General features: G+C 48.5%; 1 protein-coding gene and 1 long non-coding RNA gene across 3 annotated transcripts in view; one reads left to right on the forward strand and one right to left on the reverse strand.

Annotated features, from left to right (window-relative positions):
- Positions 1-16,128, reverse strand: part of LOC122539478 (uncharacterized) — a 54,543-nt gene that overhangs the window by 11,857 nt on the left and 26,558 nt on the right. The window lies entirely within an intron of this gene.
- The window catches only part of npnta (nephronectin a), a 69,575-nt gene continuing 65,134 nt past the window's right edge, over positions 11,688-16,128 (forward strand). Inside the window, exon 1 of one of the 2 annotated variants that reach the window (XM_043674349.2) lies at positions 11,688-12,163. In XM_043674349.2, coding sequence (XP_043530284.2) covers positions 12,084-12,163 — 80 coding nt within the window. In that variant the 5' untranslated portion in view covers positions 11,688-12,083. The remainder of the gene's footprint in view (positions 12,164-16,128) is intronic. The other variant, XM_043674350.2, reaches the window with a different exon arrangement.

The following is a 16,128-nucleotide window of genomic DNA, read 5'->3' on the forward strand; positions in this document are numbered from 1 at the left end:
AATCATAGAACATTGAAAAATACAGCACATTCCAGGTCCTTCAGCCCTCGATGTTGCGCCGACCTGTGATACTAATCTGAAGCCCATCTAACCTACACTATTCCATTATCATCCATATATTTATCCAATGACCATTTAAAAGCCCTTAAAGTTGGCAAGTCCACTACTGTTGCAGGCAAGGCGATCCATGCCCCTACTACTGTCTGAGTAAAGAAGCTATCTCTGACATCTGTCCTATATCTATCATTCCTCAATTTAAAGCTATGTCCCTTTATGCTAGCCATACCATCTGAGGAAAAAGGCTCTCACCGTCCACCCTATCTGATCATCTTGTATGTCTCTATTGAGTCACCTCTTAACCTTCTCTCTAATGAAAACAGCCTCAATTTACTTAGCCTTTCCTCATAAGACCTTCCCTCCATATCAGGCAACATCCTGGTAAGTCTCCTCTGTACCCTTTCCAATGCTTCCACATTATTCCTCTAATGCAGTGACTAGAACTGTACACAACAGCTGCAACATGACCTCATGGCTTCGAAACTCAATCTCTCTACCAATAAAAGCTAACACATCATATGCCTTCTTAACAACCCTCTCAACCTGTGTGGCAACTTTCAAGGATCTATGCACATCAACACCACAAAATCTCTGCTTATCCACACTATCAAGAATCTTACCATAGCCCAGTACTCCGTATTCCTGTTCCTCCTTCCAAAGTGAATCACCTCACTCTTTTCCACATCAAGCTCCATTTGTCGCCTCTCAGACCAGCTCTGCAGCTTATCTATGTCTCTATTTAACCTGCAACATCCTTCTGCACTGTCCATAACTCCACTGACTTTAGTGTTATCCGCAAATTTACTAACCCATCTTTCTACACCCTTATCCAGGTCAATTTCTGATCCAAACCACTAAATCACCCTCAATTCCATGCCTCTATTTTCTGCAATAGCCTATTGTGGGGAATCTTATAAATGCTTTACTGAAATCCATATACACCACATCAACTGCTTTACCCTCATCCACCTGTTTGGTCACCTTCTCAAAAGAACTCAATAGGTTTGTGAGCACGACCTACCCTTCTCAAAACTGTGTTGACTATTCCTAATCAAATTATTCCTTTCTAGATGATTATAAATACTACCTCTTATAATGCTTTCCAACACTTTACCCACAACCGAAGTAAGACACACTGGTCTATAATTACTAAGGTTCTCTCTACTCCCCTTCTTGAACAAGGGGACAACATTTACTATCCTCCAATCTTCTGGCAGTATAGCTATAGACAATGATGACATAAAAATCAAAGCCAAAGGCTCTGCAATCTCCTCTCTAAATCCCTGGAGAATCGTAGGATAAATCCCATTCAGCCCAGGGGACTTATCTATTTTCACACTTTCCAGAATTGCTAACACCACCTCTTTATGAACCTGTCTAGTTGAGTAGCCTGTACCTCAGTATTCTCCTTGACAACATAGTATTCACACAGGAAAAAGACAGATGAAAAATATTCATTTAGTGCCTCTCCTATCTCTTCAGACTCCATGCACAACTTCCCACTGCTGTCCTGTACTTCCCATAACTTTCCACAGGCTGTAATCTTACTCTAGTCATTCTTTTATTTCTGATATACCTATAGAAAGCTTTAGGGTTTTCCTTGATCCTACCTGCCAAAGACTTTTTATGATCCTTCCTGGCTCTTAGCTCTCTCTTTAGGTGCTTCCAGACTAATTTGTAACACTCAAGCGCCCTAACTGAGCCTTCATATCTCGTTGTTACATAAGCTTTCTCCTTCCTCTTGATGAGAGATTCAACTTCTTTAGTAAACCATGGTTCCCTCGCTCGACCACCTCCTCCATGCCTGACAGGTACATACTTATCATGCTGGCATCAGAGTCCTGGCAAATCGCATAACTAGGGCTATGAATAGGGATTTAAGCTAAATAGTGGGGGGAGTGGAAAATTATGGAAAAAGTTAAAAGGGGGAGTGCTCAGCAGAGGTCAAAGATTCCAGAACAAGTAATAGGATAGAGAGTATGGAAAGGGTCAGGACTCTAACTTCAGGCACAGCAGATAGTGAGAGGTAAGGGGGCAGTCAACACAAGACTGTGGGTGTTGTACTTAAATGCACACAGTATATGAAACAAGGTATGTGCATTTGTAGCATGGTTTGAAATTGACGGGACAATGTTGGTATCACGGAGACATGGCTGCAAGCTGATCAGGTTAGGAAGTAAATATCCAAGGATACACATCCTATCAAAAGGGCGGGCAGTTGAGTGGTTAGTTCGGGGAGTGCGGTTTTGCCTTGTTAGTAAAAATGAAATTATATTGATAGTAAGAAGTCATATAGAGTTAGAAGGCATAGAACCTGTGTGGGTAGAGTTGATGAAATGCAAAGGAGACAATGGCCCTGATGTGAGTTGTGCACTGGCCTCCTAGCAGTGGTCAGGATGTGAGGAAGAAAAAGGCATGTAAGAAAGGTACTATTACAATAATCGTAGAGGACTTCAATATGCAGGTGGACTGGGAAAATCAGGTTCATAGCAGATCTCAAGAAAAGGAATTTGTGGAATGTCTGTGAGATGGTATTTTTGGAACAGCTTGTGGTAGATGTCACTATGGAACAGGCAATTCTGGATTTAGTGATGTGTAATGAGACAGATTTAATTAGGGAGCTAAAGGTGAAGGAACCCCTAGTGACCGGTTATCTATCCTACAGTTTGAGAGGGTGAAGATTGAATCAGATGTAACAGTATTCCAGGCGCACTGTGGGTATTGCAGATGCTGGAGATTAGAGTCAAGATTAGAGTGGAAAAACACAGCGGGTCAGGCAGCATCCAAGGAACAGGAAAATTGACATCTCAGGCAAAAGCATTTCATCAGGAATGAGGCTGGGTGCCTCGGGGGTGGAGAGATAAATAGGAGGCATGTGTGGCTGGGGAGAAGGTAGCTGATAGTGCTGTAGGTGAATGGAGGAGGAGGGGCGTTGGAAATGTGATAGGTGGAAAGAGGTCAAGGTGAGGGTGATAGGTCGGAGTAGGATGGAGGCGGAGAGGTCAAGAAGAAGACTGCAGGTCAGGAAGGCGGTGCCGGGCTGGAGGGATCCGGCTGAGACAAGGTGGGGGGAGGGGGGATGAAGAAACTGGTGAAGTCCAAGTTCATCCCCTGCGGTTGGAGGGTTCCCAGTCGGAAGATATCTATCAGCTTTCCGTAGAGACCACTCCCTCCGCGACTCCCTTGTCAGATCCACACCCCCCACCGACCCAACCTCCACTCCCGGCACCTTCCCTTGCAACCGCAGGAGGTGCAACACTTGCGCCCACACCTCCCCCCTCACTTCTCTCCAAGGCCCCAAAGGAAACTTCCATATCCGCCACAGATTCACCTGCACCTCCACCCACATCATCTACTGCATCCGCTGCAGCCGGTGTGGCCTCCTCTATATTGGGGAGACAGGCCGCCTACTTGCGGAGCGATTCAGAGAGCACCTCTGGGCCACCCGGACGAACCAACCCAACCAACCTGTAGCACAGCATTTCAACTCCCCCTCCCACTCCACCGAGGATATGCAGGTCATTGGACTCATCCACCGCCAAACCACAACAACCCGACGGTCGGAGGAGGAGCGTCTTATCTTCCGACTGGGAACCCTCCAACCGCAGGGGATGAACTTGGACTTCACCAGTTTCTTCATCCCCCCTCCCCCCACCTTGTCTCAGCCGGATCCCTCCAGCCCGGCACCGCCTTCCTGACCTGCAGTCTTCTTCTTGACCTCTCCGCCTCCATCCTACTCCGACCTATCACCCTCACCTTGACCTCTTTCCACCTATCACATTTCCAACGCCCCTCCTCCAAGTCCCTCCTCCCTACCTTTTATCTTCTCCTGCTGAACACTCTCTGCTCATTCCTGAAGAAGGGCCTGTGCCCGAAACGTCGAATCTCCTGTTCCCTGGATGCTGCCTGACCTGCTGTGCTGTTCCAGCAATAAAGTTTCAATTTTGATCTCCAGCATCTGCAGACTTCACTTTCTCCTCGAATGGAGGTGGGGGTAAAAGTGATTGATAGGTCGGAGAGGAGGGTGGAGTGGATAGGTGGAAAGGAAAATTGGCAGGTAGGAACAGGTCATGAGGGCGGTGCTGAGCTGGAAGATTGCAACTGGGGGTAAGGTGGGGGAGGGAAAATGAGGAAACTGATGAAGTCCACATTGATGCAATGGGGTTGAAGGGTCCCGAGGCGGAAGATGAGGTTTTCTTCCTCCAGGCGTCGGGTGGTGAGGGAGTGGCAATAGAGGAGGCCCTGGACCTGCATGTCCTTGACAGAGTGGGAGGGGGAGTTGAAGTGTTCGGCCATTAGGCGGTGGGGTTGATTGGTGCGGGTGTCCTGGAGATGTTCTCTGAAGCTCTCTACGAGAAGGCATCCGGTCTCCCCAATGTAGAGGAGACTACATTGGGGACAACAGATACAATAAATGACATATGATAATGGATACAATAAATGACATGTCATTCCTGATGAAGGGCTTTTGCCCAAAACGTCGATTTTCCTGCTCCTCGAATGCTGCCTGACCTGCTGTGCTTTTCCAGCAACACTCTAATCTTGACTGTAACGGTATTACAATTGAGTGAAGGTAAGTACAAAGACAGAAGGAAGAAGCTAGCCGGAGTTAATTGGAAGGGGAACCTAGTAGAGAAGACAGTGGAGCAGGAGTTTCTGGGGATAATTTGGGAGAAACTGGAGAAGTTCATCTTAAGGAAGCAGAAAAATGGTACAAGGGGCATGAGGCAGCCATGGCTCACAGGGGAAGTCAGGAACAGCAAACAAAAACAAAAGAAAAAGCATACTGTATGGTGAAGATTAGTGGGAAGTCTTTTAAAAACTAGCAGAGGATAACTACAAAAGCAAAAAGGGAGGGAAAGATGAAATATAGAGTAAGATAGCTTGTATTATAAAAGAAGATTGCAAGAGTTTATTTTAGATATCTAAAAGATAAGAAATAGGCTAGGGTGGGCATTGAACCACTACAAAATGAGGCTGGAGAAGTAGTAATAGGGAACAAAGAGATAGTGGAAGAAATGAATAGGTACTTTCCATCTGTTTTCACAGTGGAAGCCACTAGATGCATACCAGAACTTAAAGTGAATTAGAGGACAGAGGTAAGTAGTGGCCATCACTAAGGAGAAGGTGCTGGGGAAGCTGAAAGTTCAGAAGATGGATAAATCACCTGGACTAGATGGGCTACACTTCAGGATTCTGAAGGAGACAGCTGAGGAGATTGTAGAGGCATTGGTGGTGATCTTTGGGAATCACTGAAGTCAAGGAAGGTCCCGGAAAACTGAAAAATGGCTAATGTAACACCCCTATTTAAGAAGGGAGGGAGGCAGAAGACAAGAAACTATAGGCCAGTTAGCCTTTATTCAGTACTTGGAAGTGCATAAGGTGGAGTAAAATAAGGTGGAGTTAGTGCACCTTCACCAAGAGGAGGTCATGTCTGACAAATCTGTCAGAATTCTGAGGGAGTAACAAGCAAGTTAGACAAAGGAGAGCCAGTGGATGTGACATATTTGGATTTCCAGACCTTTGACAAGGTGCCACACAGGAAGCTGCCAAATAAGACGAGCAAGGAACTGGCATGGATAGAGGATTGGCTGACTGGCAGAAGGGGATAAAGATGTCTTTTCAGGATAGCAGCTGGTGACGAATGGAATTCTGCAGGGGTCCGTGTTGGGACCACAACTATTCATGTTATGTATTAATGATCTGGATGAAGGAACAGAGGGAGTTGTCGCTAAGTTTGCAGATGACACAAAGAGAGATGGAGAGACAGGTAGTATGGTCGAAATGGGGAGGCTGCAGAAGGACTTGGACAGGCTAAGTGAATGGGCAAAGAAGTGGCAGATGTAGTATAACGTGGGAAAAATGTGAGGTTATGCAGTTTGGTAGTGTAGACTATTTTCTACATCAAAAACAGAAGTTGCTGGACAAGCTCAGCAGATCTGGTAGCATCTGTGAAGATAAATCAAAGTTAACATTTTGGGTCTGGTGACCCTCAGACTGTTTTCTAAATGGGAAAAGGCTTTGGAAATCTGAAGCAGAAAGGAATTTAGATTAGATTAGATTCCCCACATTGTGGAAACAAGCCCTTTGGCCGAACAAGTCCACACCGACCCTCCGAAGAGTAACCCACCAGACCCATTTCCCTCTGACTAATGCACCTAGCACTATGGGGTGATTTACCACGGCCAATTCACCTGGCCGGCACATCTTTGGACTGTGGGAGGAAACCGGAGTGCCCAGAGGAAACCCACGCAGACACTGGGAGAATATGCAAACTCCACACAGGCAGTCATCCAAGGCTGGAATCAAACCTGGGGCACTGGTGCTGTGAGGCAGCAGTGCTAACCACTGAGCCACCGTGCTGCCCTAATTTGGGAGTCCTAATTCAGGATTCTCTTTAGATTAATATGCAGCTTCATTTAGCAGTTTGAAAGGTAAATGCAATGTTAGCGTTCATTTCAAGAGGGCTAGAGTACAAAAACAGAGATGTACTGCTGAGGATATATCAGGTTCTGGTCAGACTGTATATATTTGGAATATCATGAGCAGCCTTGGGCCCTGTATCTAAGGAAGGATGTACTGGTCTTGGAGAGGATCCAGATGAGGTTTATGAGAATGATCCCGGGGATGAAGGGCTTGTCATTTGAGGAGTGGTTGAGGACTCTTGGTTTGTATTCGATGGAATTTAAAAGGATGAAGGGGGGATTTAGAACTGAGATGAGAAGGGATGTCTGTGGAACTTATTGTTGCAGAAGGCTGTGGAGGCCAAGTCATCGAGTGTATTTAAGACTTATATAGGTTCTTGATTAGTAAGGGGATCAAGGCAGGAGAATGGGTTTGTAAAACTTAACAGCTGTGATCAAATGGGGGAGCAGACTCAATGGCTCAACGGCTGAATTACTTAATTATGCTCCTATATTTTATAGTCTAAACACCACCTTTTTCTCCTGTAAGAGCTCCTTATAACCTTAACCACTCTCTGGCAGTTAAGGTTGGTCAGTAAATGCTGGCCTGGCCAGAGCAACCACATCCCATAAATGAAAATAAACCTTTTTTTCGACAATATGTTTACTTTCAGGTTGCTTGTTAATCAGGTAATTACATGCGTTTACTTGTCTAATTGTATAAATGTTAATTTCTCCCCATCTCCTGGTCTCTGAGTTTTCTCTTTGAATCCCTTTCCTGAAAATAGCATCTATTGTGACACATTGAGTATGGAAGTTGCGCTATCCCTTTGATTGGTTTAATGGGCTGAAGAGCCTGTACTGTTCTATGTTCTAAGTGCACATTCTATTTTCATGCATAGGCCTGAACACCAGGGAACTATATGACCATGCATCAGCATAACTGACCACCCTTTGCTGGTCAATTCAGTCTCCCCATGCAACTCAGAATGAGGCATGGCATTCAAGCAAAGGACTTCTCACATTTACCCCTTTGTTTCTCTCTACACCCGTCTGTTTCCCCCCCCCGCCCCAATTAATCCATAGAATACTTCAGTCAATTATGAACCCGCCCCCCCCCCCCCCCCCCCCCCCACTGGCTGCAGAAGACTTAACCGTTCACACAGGCTGAGAAACAAACCTTTCAGACTTAATTCTAACTACTGTCCGCTATCTAAGGGTGTGAGGGAAAACAGATGGGGTGACTCTATATGATCTGTTTCATCATGTAGCTAACATATGGGTATGGTACTCAACAACTGTTTTGAGAACACATGCAGTGTGCCTGGTCTATTGCTACCAGTACTTCACATACCATAAATAAGCACCATCTGTTTTCATGAAAGCAGGCTCTATGTATAGCTTACTGTACTTAATTGATCCCATGTGTACAGTAGTGGACTGACAGTTACCTTAACATAGCTCTCCAATAGCTGTCCAGCTTTACTTTCTCTTAACTGTTAAGATTCAGCAATAACCCTACATATGTCCCATCCCGACCAAATATCGAAACGGATATAATAGTCGAAGAGTGTGGTGCTGGAAAAGCACAGCCAGTCAGGTAGCATCCGAGGGGCAGGAGAATCGATGTCTCGGGAATTCCTGATGAAGGGCTTATGCCCGAACCGTTGATAATTCCTGATGAAAAGTTTATGCCTGAAACTCAATTCTCCCATTCCTGTGAAGGGCTTATGCCCAAAATGTCGATTCTCCTGCTCCTCGGATGCTGCCTGACCTGCTGTGCTTTTCCTGCACCATACTCTTCAACTCTGATCTCCAGCATCTGCAGTCCTCACTCTCTCCATAATATGTAGAGTGTTACGTTAACTATTTCTAGAAATAGTCTGCCTCTCTACATCATTTTCATACTTTCACTTCCTTCTCTACAGGAGATCAAGCGTACCACAATATCAAGGCCGGAAGATCTGGTTCATGACCCCACCAGAACTTGTTGGCCACAGAGAGAGAATTTATGAGGTGTGTTCAATGTGCTGATGACAACCAGGAATCTTACCAACCGCCTAACCCAGTATTTCACAAAGGGAGAAAAAAAAGTGATGAGAAATGCAAAATAAAAACTATCTTCCCATGTGAGGTAGTGTGACAGTTGACTCGCCATACATAGACATTCCTTCCATGATCATTGGCTCAGCTGGAGCTCTGAAGAGACATTCAACTTGGAACATTAATTCTGTTTCTCTCTCTAGGAACACTGATTGTGTTTCTCTGTCCATGAAACTGCTAGACTTGCTCCATTTTATCTATGTTGTACTTATGACATAGAATCCTCATGGTTAGATAGTGGACTAACAACCCCAAATTTGAGTTCAAGACCCATCTTGGCATGTTGTGAAATTGAACTCAGTGACCCTGGTCACTTAAGTCTGGTAGATGTTTCCTAATCAACCTGTTCAGAAATGTTATAACACATCTCTGGAGCAGGTGGGATGTGAACCTACACCTTCATGGCTCAGAAGTAGGGACATGACCACTGCGCCTCAACTTAATTCTAGTACCAGGAAAACAACAATGAAGAGTAGTTGTTTCATCATTAAAAACTGAAAATGTGTTGCTGGAAAAGTGCAGCAGGTCAGGCAGCATCCAAGGAGCAGGAGAATCAACGTTTCGGGCATGAGCCCTTCTACCTGGGATGTGCAGTGAGAGAGGGACTCACTGAAATCCTTGTAGAGAGAGGAAGAGAGCTTCTTCAAGGAAGGCATCCTTGTAAGAGGATTCGCAGTAGGTTAAAATCTTCTAGGAGAAAGTGAGGACTGCAGATGCTCTTCCTCCCTCTACACTCAGCATCTGCAGTCCTCACTTTCTCCTAGAAGATTTTAACCTACTGTGAATACTCTAACAAGGATGCCTTCCTTGAAGAAGCTCTCTTCCTCCCTCTACACTCCAGCATCTGCAGTCCTCACTTTCTCCTAGAAGATTTTAACCTACTGCGAATCCTCTTACAAGGATTCCTTCCTTGAAGAAGCTCTCTTCCTCCCTCTACAAGAAGGGCTCTTGCCCGAAACGTCGATTCTCCTGCTCCTTGGATGCTGCCTGACCTGCTGCACTTTTCCAGCAACACATTTTCAGCTCCTCATCATTAAAAACTCCAATTCCCAACAGCTACTACTACAATTGCTACCACTTTGCCCACTTTTGACTCCAGTTCCACACAATATGGCCCTTGGAATAATTAGAGTTGATGAAAAAAAAACCCTTGTCTTTGCAACCAACATGCTAAGAACATTTTAAAAGTAGTCTTACTGTGGCACTCTCATGTTAATTTCAGTGCTTCTTGACTCCTGTATACTACCCAGGCTCCTGCACATTCTAACTCCATCAGAATCCTGATATTTGTCTCTGAGTCCATAATAACCTGTAATGTTTCTACATGGCTTGAGCTTTAACAGAGTTAAGGCATGAAACTTAAATCAGTCACAGGGTGTGCATTGAGCGCCCTGTGGAAAAGTTGGGAAAATTCCAGAAGAGAGGGGAAATAGAGCTGAGGATGAAAGGATGTGTGGGAAAGTTCCATAGCCACCACCTTCAGACTCCACAACCACCACTGAACTCCACCAGTTAACTCTGCTTTCTCTCTATAGGTGCTGTTAGGTCTGTTGAATTTCTCTAGCATTCCTTTTATATTTTCTATACCTACAGATTCATGACAGTCTAACGATCATGTACCAGGACCCCAAGTCTCTTTGGATTCCTAGTGCTTATAGTTTTTCACCATTAAAAAAATTACTTTGTACAAGTAGGTCAAAACATTATGGTGAAAGGTCATTAGCCTGAAACGTGAACTCTTGCTCCCTTCTCCACAGACATTGTCCATTATCTGTACTCTCTGTTCTTGCCACTCAGACAATTTCCTAACCAGCTCAATCATTAGCATCCAGTTCCACAACTGGGGCTCTTGTGGAGCAGAGCTTCTGGCCCTGAAGTCCTCTCCACCTCAGAAATTGTCCGCACACAGGTTGATTAAAGATATTTCAAATGCAGTCCTTCGTTAGTTTGCTGTGGGGCGGGTGGTGTTTGAGGAAGGAGGTGGATGGGATGCTGGGGTGTTCATAACCTTCTTCTCTGAAGAGGGCGGCACACTGGCAGCTGATCCTTCACCAGTTTCCCATGGGTCAGTGGAGGTTCTGTATTTTTTCAGGGAGGCTTTGAGGACATTTCCTTTCCCATCCTTTACACCAGGTCTAATGGAAGGAATACTTCCTTCATCATAGCCTTTCTAGAGTCAGTGATACCTCACTCTCTCAGACCCTGGTCCTTTCTTTCACTGTGTGATTCTCTCTGTCACCTACCCCGAGGCTGATTTCACCAGTCAGAAACCGAGTTTGCTTGTCTACCTACTTGCACTACCCTCTTCCGGACCTCGATGCCAGCACGAAAATAACGCATTTTGAAAGAGAAGGGCACTGTTCGGAAATCAGTGAAGACTATTTAAAATATGTAAAGGAGAACTCCAGCCCTTGGGCTGTTGTGCACTTTAACAGCAAGGTCCAAACACAGAGCAGGGGAGCGAGCGCTGTTCCAGGGTTTAACCCGGTACAGGGAGCCCCTGCATCACCTAAAACCAGCTTCCCATTGACTCTCGCTCTCGGTTCACTCTAAACCAGTCACAATTTACAATGTGACTACTCCAGCTCTCGAAGTGCGTTCGAAAAGTTTCATCTCTCCCCAACAGCTCGCAGCCTCTCGCCGACCATCTCTTCTTCACTGACAGGATTTCACCCCTTGCCTTGTCGACTTCTTTCTCACTCTTCCTTCTCTCTTTTTCTCATCTTTATTTTCTCTGTCAATAACATTCTGTTTCTCCTAAATGTCTCTTCCTCCTCAATTTCTCCTTTTCAATTTATCTCGCTCCCTCTCAACTTCTCGATCTGGTCATAATATCCCAGTCTTAAATTTCTCTTTCTCAAATTCCTCGCCCCATCACGTTATCTCTTTCTACGCCCTCGCGTTCCCTCATCCCCTGAATGTTGCCTTTTTTTTACTTGTAAACTCTCTCTCTCTCTCCATTCCCACCCCACAGGATTAAGGTGGAGGCTGGCACCGACTGTGGGGGTCCGGGGGAGGAGGTGGCGACGGGGGGGGGGGGGGGGAGAGAGAGAGGGTGGAGAAGCCTGATTCAGGGGTCTGTCTCTCTCTCACAAATCCTCCCGTTTCCCGTACAAGAAGCCAACCAGAAGAGAGTCGACCTCTCCCACTCTGTTGCAGAAACTCCCCACGCACTTGACAGCAGGAAAGTAACTCCTCCCACAGCCCAGAGTGAGAGGAGATAGAGATAGAGAGAGAAGGGAATAGTGGGAGGGAGGCAGAGACAGGACAGCAGCCCCACTGCTGAATTTCTGACAACACACAGACGGCCCGAGGAACTGGACCTCCGAGTGGTTCCTGGTTCCTGCACAGACTGGGGCGCAATCCAAACTCCTTTCCCCGGGAGGAGGAAGGGGGCAGCCTGGGGATATTTGGAAGGCGGTGGGACAAGTGGAAATCAGCCTTTCGCAGCACCGAGTGCACGCCGGCACCGGGGATCAGGAAGGCGCTGCTGCCGGTGAAGGAGAGGAGACAGACACCATGAGGGGTTTGGTATTGCAGCTGCTGGCCGTCTCCACATTGTGTGTGTCTCTCACAGAGGAACAGAGCAACAGACACAGGTAAGTGACAGAGAGACAGAGAACTCACTCTCTGTAATACAGCGGGAATCAAATAACAGCAAAAATCCCAGCCAGCTCAATTATCTATCATATGTGTGTTATTTTATTGAAATGATGACTTTCCTTTGTGTATGTTCTATCCAAATTATATGAAATTATACATCGCTTACTGCAATGTAACACCTGCTGGGTTTGACACTGGAATGTTTGCAACAGTGTTCCCATGGCGTTTACTTTTATTTCAAAGCGTTTTTTACATTTTTTTGGGTAAAAAAAAAACAATCAAAGTGCATCAATTACACTGAGCGCCTGTTCTGGAGAGGAAGCGTGTGCTGAATGTGAGATTGCAGCGATTATAAGGTGTCAGACACACAGGCACCCACTTCCCTCATGTTGGGACCTGTACCGTGTGAGTCTGCGGCATCCTAGGGCTGCTCACTCCGGGTCCCGCTCTCCTGGTGGGCCCGCTGACTGCAGCAAATGTCAAAAAGACACTCACTCAAACCAGAACCACCCTCCAGCCCAACCCCACCTCACCCTCAACCCCCGCACCCACAAACCCCAGCCCTCACCCTCAACCTCCCAACTCTCAGACCACAACTAACCCCCAGACACCACAACTTCCACCCCACATCTCATAGCCCCCTCACACAAATCACAGACGCCTCACACACACATGCCAGCCCCTCACACATACCCCAGCCCCTCTCACACACATCCCATCCTCTCACACACACCCCAGTCCCTCACACACACCTTCCCAGCCCCTCACACACATGCCTAGCCCCTCACACATCCCAGCCCCTCACACACATCCCAGCCGCTCCCCTCACACACATTCCCAGCCCCTCACACACATCCCAGCCCCTCACACACGCCAGCCCCTCACACACATCCCAGCCCCTCCGCGCACACACATCCCAGCCTCACACACATCCCAGCCCCTCACACACATCCCAGCCCCTCCCCTCACGTACATCCCAGCTCCTCACACACATCCCAGCCCCTCACACACATCTCATCCCCTCACACACATTCCAGCCCCTCACACATCCCAGCCCCTCCCCTCACACACATCCCAGCCCCTCACACACATCCCAGCCCCTCCCCTCACACACATCCCATTCCCTCACACACATCCCAGCCCCTCCCCTCACACACATCCCATTCCCTCACACACATCCCATCCCCTCACACACATCCCAGCCCATCACATACATCCCAGCCACTCCCCTCGCACACATCCCAGTCCCACACACATCCCATTCCCTCACACACATTCCAGCCCCTCACACATCACAGCCCCTCCCCTCACACACATCCCAGCCCGTCACATATATCCCAGCCCCATCCTCGCTCACATCCCATCCCCTCAAACACATTCCAGCCCCTCACACATCCCAGCCACTCCCCTCACACACATTCCCAGCCCCTCACACACATCACAGCCCCTCACACACACCAGCCCCACACACACATCCCAGCCTCACACACATCCCAGCCCCTCACACACATCCCAACCCCTCACACACATCCCAGCCCCTCACACACATCCCAGCCCCTCCCCTCACGTACATCCCAGCCCCTCACACGCATCCCAGCCACCTCACACATCCCAGCTCCTCACACACATCCCAGCCCCTCACACATATCCCATCCCCTCACACACATCCCAGCCCCTCACACACATCCCAGCCCGTCACATATATCCCAGCCCCATCCTCGCTCACATCCCAGCCCCACACACATCCCATCCCCTCACACACATTCCAGCCCCTCACACATCCCAGCCCCTCCCCTCACACACACCCCAGCCCCTCACACACATCCCAGCCCCTCCCCTCACACACATCCCATCCCCTCACACACATCCCATCCCCTCACACACATCCCAACCCCTCACACGCATCCCAGCCCATCACATACATCCCAGCCCCCTCCCCTCACACACATCCCAGTCCCACACACATCCCATCCCCTCCCACACATCTCAGCCCACACACATCCCATTCCCTCACACACATTCCAGCCCCTCACACATCACAGCCCCTCCCCTCACACACATCCCAGCCCCTCACATACATCCCAGCCCCTCACACACATCCCAGCCCCTCCCCTCACACACATCCCAGCCCCTCACACATCCCAGCTCCTCACACACATCCCAGCCCCTCACACACATCCCAGCCCCTCACACACATCCCAGCCCCTCCCCTCACACACATCCCATCCCCTCACACACATCCCATCCCCTCACACACATCCCAGCCCCTCACACACATCTCAGCCCACACACATCCCATTCCCTCACACACATTCCAGCCCCTCACACATCACAGCCCCTCCCCTCACACACATCCCAGCCCCTCACATACATCCCAGCCCCTCACACACATCCCAGCCCCTTCCCTCACACACATCCCAGCCCCTCACACATCCCAGCTCCTCACACACATCCCAGCCCCTCACACACATCCCAGCCCCTCACACACATCCCATCCCCTCACACACATCCCAGCCCCTCACACACATCCCAGCCCGTCACATATATCCCAGCCCCATCCTCGTACACATCCCAGCCCCACACACATCCCAGCCCCACACACATCCCAGCCCCTCTCCTCACACACATCCCAGCCCCTCACACACATCCCAGCCCCTCACATACATCCCAGCCCCTCACATACATCCCAGCCCCTCACACACATCCCCAGCCCCTCACACACATCCCCAGCCCCTCACACACATCCCCCAGCCCCTCACACACATCCCCAGCCCCTCACACACATCCCAGCCCCTCATACACATCCCAGCCCCTCCCCTCACACACATCCCAGCTCCTCACACATATCCCAGCCCCCTCACTCATCCCAGTCTCTCACACACATCCCAGCCCTTCACACACATCCCAGCCCCTCACACACATCCCCAGCCCCTCACACACATCCCCAGCCCCTCACACACATCCCCCAGCCCCTCACACACACATCCCCAGCCCCTCACATACATCCCAGCCCCTCCCCTCACACACATCCCAGCCCCTCACACACATCCCACCTCCTCACACATATCCCAGCCCCTCACTCATCCCAGTCCCTCACACACATTCCAGCTCCTCACACACATCCCAGCCCCTCACACACATCCCAGCCCCTCACACACATCCCAGCCCCCCCCTCACACATATTCAAGCCCCTTACACACATCCATGCCCCTCACACACATCCCAGCTCCCCCTCACACACATCCCTAATTCTCCACACTCCCCACAGATACTCACCCCTCCACACACACATCTTCTTTCTGCTCTCACATCCGCAATGCCCTCTCACATTTGCAGTTCCCTGTCCCTCTCACACATCCCTACCCCTTCCAACTTCCAACCCTATTTCTCCTGAGCCCCCACCCCAAGTTCCAATACACCTCACTCCCCAACCTTCTCACACCCTCAGCTACCATTCCTCAACTATCAACTCCAATTCCCCCTCACACTCCTCAACTTCCTTCCCACCCCCTCAACACTCCCACACCCTCAATTCCTAACCCTTGACCTCCAATTTTTCTTCACCCACCAAAATCTCTCTCACCCTACAATACCATCCTCAACTCCAAACCCCAAACCCGTCATGCTCCAACAATCCTTGAGCCCAAACTCTGTCATCCCTGGAGCTCTTGGCAACATTTTGTCCTCTCTGTACCTCCATCCCCACGCCCTCCATGTCAGTCAACAAGACAAACAAAAAAGTGTTCGCGGGTGGCACTCCGTTGGGTGGCATTTGCTTCCCATTTTTCCCAAAATAGAAAACAAAAAATATTTGGTCTCTGGATTCAAAATCATAGCACACCCATCACAGCACAGAGAAAGTCCATTTGGCCCCATGCTGTCTCTTCAAGGGAAATATCATTAAGTCATCCTGTTCATAGAAACATGGGTAAACCATTCCGTCCCTCCAGTTTACTCTGCA

This window comes from Chiloscyllium plagiosum, unplaced genomic scaffold (assembly GCF_037043375.1).
Source record: "Chiloscyllium plagiosum isolate Xiang-an unplaced genomic scaffold, Cpla_swu_hap1 HiC_scaffold_36, whole genome shotgun sequence".
NCBI lineage: Eukaryota > Metazoa > Chordata > Chondrichthyes > Orectolobiformes > Hemiscylliidae > Chiloscyllium > Chiloscyllium plagiosum.